Source organism: Rhinopithecus bieti, unplaced genomic scaffold, assembly GCF_001698545.2.
Source record: "Rhinopithecus bieti isolate Rb0 unplaced genomic scaffold, ASM169854v2 scaffold_4553, whole genome shotgun sequence".
Taxonomy (NCBI): domain Eukaryota; kingdom Metazoa; phylum Chordata; class Mammalia; order Primates; family Cercopithecidae; genus Rhinopithecus; species Rhinopithecus bieti.
Window position 1 is genome coordinate 1,765,369 of NW_016804694.1, and position 5,121 is coordinate 1,770,489.

Below are 5,121 nucleotides of genomic sequence, written 5' to 3' on the forward strand. Positions count from 1 at the left end.
TTACTTAAAATAGTGAACTACAAAGAGGCACAAAGAATAACAACACGCATGTAGCTGCCTTCCAGCTTAAGATAGAAAATATTCTGACAACTAAATTAAATATATGATCCTTGCTTGGATTCTTTCTGGGGTAAAATAAAGCCATCAAGGTCGCTTTTGGGACCACTGGGAGAAATTTGATTTTGTAACATATCTAGATAATAATATTGTATCAGCTGGGTGCAGTGGCTCACACCTGTAATCCCAGCACTTTGGGAGACTGAGGTGAGCGGATCACCTGAGGCCAGGAGTTCGAGAACAGCCTGGCCAACAGCCCCATCTCTACTAAAAATACAAAAATTAGCCGGATGTGGTGGTGTACACTTGTAATCCCAGCAACTCGGGAGGTTGAGGCAGGAGAATCGCTTGAACCCAGGAGGTGGAGGTTGCAGTGAACCCAGATCGCGTCACTGTACTCCAGCCTGGGCAACAAGAGCAAAACTCCATCTCAAAAAATTAAAAATAATAATATTGTATCAATGTGAAATTTCCTGAGTGTGACCATGACACCATGGATAGGTAGAAGAATGGCTTGTTCTTAGGAGACACCAGCTACATATATAAGGGTGAGGTGTCATGATGACTGTAATTTATCCTCAAATGGTTCAGAAAAAAATAAAATACATACACATAGAGACAGACAGCAAATGTGGCACAAATGTTAATAATTAGTGAATTCAGTGGGTGGTATCATTGTATTATTTGTTCAATTTTTCGGTTTGAAATTTTTCAAAATTAAAAGTTGTTAGAGAAAAAAAATTTACTAATTATATTTAAACATTGAAATCTCTCAATAAAAAAATAAAATGCTCCTAAGGTAGCCGAAGCCCCGTGTGGGGCTGTGCCCTGACCATGTGTTTCTCGTGCCTGTGCAGACCTTCGTGCCTGCTGAGCCAGTGAGTCATCCTTTCGGTGGTTCGGGTGCCAGTTTCTGTCTTCCCTGCCTGCCAGACGGGAATCCTTGTGAGGGTGGGGCAGGGCCAGGCCTTCTTCTCCACATCCCTGCCAGGCCACACTCTGTGCTAGGCACACAGAGGAGCTCCCTGAGGGCTGGGGCTGCCTGACAAACAACACTCCCCGCTCTGCCCCTTTCTCCTGCGCTCCATCTCCAAGCCCACATCTGGGCTTCCCGTGGTGCCAAGTCTTCCTTGCAGTCATGCCTTGAGGCACCCAGAGTTCCTCTCTGAGTCTTCCCAGGCCCCTTTTACCTGGTCTCCGAGCATGATCCATGTCAGCCTTGGGGGGATGTCTTCGTAGTGAACTGAGGGTGGGCCCCGCTCCACAGAGTACCCATGTAAAAACAACCAGCCTATCATTTTTAGATGAAAATACACTTGACTCGGCCGGGCACGGTGGCTCAAGCCTGTAATCCCAGCACTTTGGGAGGCCGAGGCGGGCAGATCACGAGGTCAGGAGATCGAGACCATCCTGGCTAACACGGTGAAACCCCATCTCTACTAAAAATGCAAAAAATTAGCTGGGCGTGGTGGTGCGCGCCTGTAGTCCCAGCTACTGGGAGGCTGAGGCAGGAGAATGGCGTGAACCCGGGAGGCGGAGCTTGCAGTGAGCTGAGATCTGGCCACTGCACTCCAGCCTGGGCGGTGGAGCGAGACTCTGTCTCAAAAAAAAAAAAGGGAAAATACACTTGACTCCATGATGGCGCGGAATACAAAGTCCACCTGAGTCTTAAAGCTAAACTGTGGGTCTTGAAAGACACACCCTGTTTGTGGAGGGCCGGTCTGCCAGTTAACAGTGTGGCTCTCAGGGTCAGGAGAGGACAAAAGCTGGGCCCTGCTTGCCTGGTGGGGTCTTTGAGAGAGTCAGGTGAGATGGCAGAGAGGACAGCACTTGGAAAAGTGAATCAGATGCCAGCGGTCTGTCTGGGGCAAGCCCTTGGGTTCACGGCTACCCTCACTCGGGGGGGAACCTGAAGGAGAGAGAAGTTATGGCCCTCGCGGTGGGGGCCGGGTCTTGAACTCTCAGCCTAAGAGCCCCGAGCCCGAGCTCCCCCATGCACTGCAGCCTCCAGGCAGTTGGGCCTCACCAGCATCGGGCACCATTCCCGCTCTGCCTCCATTCCTCTCTCGAAGCTTTCTTTTCCTCCCCCAGTCCCTGGTTGCTCTCATGCCCTCACCTGCCCGCCAAGGCAGGAGCCCAGCCCTCCGGTGCCTGGTCTCAGCCCCACGCCCCGCTGTGTGTGTCCTCCTCAGGTGGTGTGTGCCAGGTGCTCCGACTACCGGGCCGAGCTGAAATACAACGACAATAGGCCCAACCGAGTCTGCCTCCACTGCTACACATTCCTCACCGGAAACGGAAACGCGCTCCCCGAGGCCAAGGAGGACAAGAGGCGGGGCATCCTGGAGGTGAGGGCCACTGTCCCCACGCTCACCATCCGTCCTCTTTTCAGGGAATGTGTGCCCAGCAACCACCCTGGGCTGACACTGTCCAATGCTGAGGAACAAGCCAGCCGTGGTCACACCCTCCCTCCTTTCCCTCCTCCTCTCTCTGCCCACAGACCCCAGGTCTCTCCCCACAGCCCAGGCAGTGCGGGGCCTGTCACCAAATGGAGGTACCCTTTGGCTGCAGGCTGTCGTCCACATTCTTCTGCGCTTCCTCTATGTCCCCATCCAATAGTACGCCCCCTCTGGACAGCTCCTGTTCACATCCCCACGTCCTGCCCCAACAGTCCCAGGGTGACAAGAGCTGGTCACTGATTCCATTTTACAGATGGGAACACTGAGGCTCCACGTCAGACAGATTGGAGACTCCATTCTAACTGGAAGGGACTCCAGGAGCCAGTCGGTCTTATCCCATGGAGACCCAGGGCTGGAGAAGTGACTTGCCCAAGATCACACAGCAAGTTAGGAGCCAGCTGTCTGATCTCAGCCACAGATGTTCTTCCTGTCACCCTGGGGGCCTCACTGAGCCACACTTGCCCCCACAGGTGCTCCTTTGTGGGGGTACAACTGTGCTCAGCTAAGCACCACAAATACAATGTTACCCAGCCCAGCATCGGTACCACCATCTACTGCCCCTCCCTCATGAAGGCCAGGTTGACATCCCACTGTCTCTGGGAGGTGGGAGAAGGTCAAGCCTGTGCCAGCTGAGATTCACTCCCAGGTTCAAGTTGGCCTCTTTTGGCCAGGTGGGATGGCTCATACCTGTAATCCCAGCACTTTGGGAGGCCGAGGTGGATGGATCACCTGAGATCAGGAGTTCGAGACCAGCCTGGCCAACATGGTGAAGCCCCGTCTCTATTAAAAATACAAAAAAAAAAAAAAATCATCTGGGCATGGTGGTGCATGCGTGTAATCCCAGCTACTCAGGAGGCTGAGGCAGGAGAATCTCTTGAACCCAGGAGGTGGAGGTTGCAATGAGTCAAGATTGAACCATTGCACTCCAGCCTGAGCAACAAGAACAGAACTCTGTCTCAAAAAAAAAAAAAAAAAAAGTTGGCCTCTTTCCATGAGCATCTGTCCCCTTTCCAGTCCTCCCCATTCTTCCAGGCCCAGGACCCCCTGACCACTAGGCAACAACAGCCTGCCCCTGGAGATGCTCAGCCCCTTCTCAGGGCCCAATTCTGTTTCCTGGAGCAGCTCCAGGCACCCTCCTGGCACCTGCCCCTTGTGGGCACACACACGACAGGTTCAGGCAGGCTGGCGTTTGACCGCAGCTCTGCCACTGGCCAGCTAGCTGTGTGATCACAGGCACTTGATGGGACCTCTCTGAGTCTCAAGGACCAAGGATCTCTCCATTCAGTACTGCTGTAAGGATTGGAGATAGTAATTGTCAAGCCCCCAGACCAACATCTGGCACTTGTGGCTGCTCTGCTCCCTGACAGTCCCTCCTTCTGCTTTTAGAAAGGGTCCTCAGCTACGCCTGACCAGAGCCTGATGTGCAGCTTCCTGCAGCTCATCGGGGACAAGTGGGGCAAGAGTGGCCCCCGGGGCTGGTGTGTGATCCCTCGGGATGACCCCCTCGTGCTCTACGTCTACGCTGCCCCTCAGGTAAGGCCACCACCTGCCCGTCCCCCACCAGGCCCTGGCCTTCCCACAGCATGTGTGTGATGGGGGTCGGGGTGAATATTGCTAGCTCCGTATGTCAGATAGGGAAACTGAGGCCCAATGAGGATGTGGTATCCTGGAGTCTCAAGGTTAGTGAGTTTCAGAATTGGGCCCTGACTCTAGGTCACCACTGCTTTGCCCTCAGAGGCAGCCATTTCTTCTCTCCTCTTCCTCAATGGCTTTCACCAGCCCACCCCCAACCCATGGGGGTTTGAGGTGTGAGCTGTGCGTGAGTGGCTGTTACCTTCACAATGGCTATCTGGGGCAGTAGGACTGAGAGGGGACAGTGGCCCACTGCTCTCTCCTCCCCCCAGGACATGAGGGCTCACACCTCCATCCCCCTGCTGGGCTACCAGGTGACCGCTGGGCCCCAGGGGGACCCTCGGGTCTTCCAGCTACAGCAGTCAGGCCAACTCTACACTTTCAAGGCCGAGACGGAGGAGCTGAAGGGCCGCTGGGTGAAGGCCATGGAGCGGGCGGCCAGTGGATGCAGTCCCAGCTGGCCCAACGACGGGGACCTGTCCGACTGAGCCACTGCCAGCCACTACCAGCTGCTCTCCTGCCCACCTCTCCCCACCCTGAACCCAGCTCCTGCCACAGACTGACCCTGTGGCCTCAGGACCCACTGGCCCAAGTGGTGCTTTCACAGAATTGATTCAGCCGTCTGCGCTCAGGCCATGTGTCCCGATCTGGGATGCAGAAAATATGGGTCCATTCCTTTCTAGAAAGGGGACAACCAAGTGTCTCAGTTTGCCTTGTGGGGAGGGGGCTCCTGGGCCATGGGACTTCCAGTGCTGAAACTGGGAAAGTCCCATGTAACCCCAGACTGGTGGTACCATAGTGTGGTTTTCAACTGGGGCTGCTCATTTGTGTCTCCCGGGGAGCTTTTAAAGAGTACTGGTAAAAAACACATAGTAAATTAATTTTAAAAATGTAAAAAACGGCCAGGCACGGTGGCTCAAGCCTGTAATCCCAGCACTTTGGGAGGCCGAGGCGGGCGGATCACAAGGTCAGGAGG

At 54.3% G+C, this 5,121-nt stretch overlaps 1 protein-coding gene across 5 annotated transcripts in view; it reads left to right on the forward strand.

Moving 5' to 3' along the window:
- FGD2 (FYVE, RhoGEF and PH domain containing 2) overlaps positions 1–5,044 on the forward strand; it is a 26,874-nt gene extending 21,830 nt beyond the window's left edge. For 3 of the 5 annotated variants that reach the window (XM_017870129.1, XM_017870127.1, XM_017870126.1), the window contains 3 exons: positions 2,250–2,402; positions 3,900–4,046; positions 4,418–5,044. In XM_017870129.1, coding sequence (XP_017725618.1) covers positions 2,250–2,402; positions 3,900–4,046; positions 4,418–4,633 — 516 coding nt within the window. In that variant the 3' untranslated portion in view covers positions 4,634–5,044. The remainder of the gene's footprint in view (positions 1–2,249; positions 2,403–3,899; positions 4,047–4,417) is intronic. The other 2 variants (XM_017870128.1, XM_017870130.1) reach the window with 2 other exon arrangements.
- Positions 5,045–5,121: the final 77 nt, after the last annotated feature.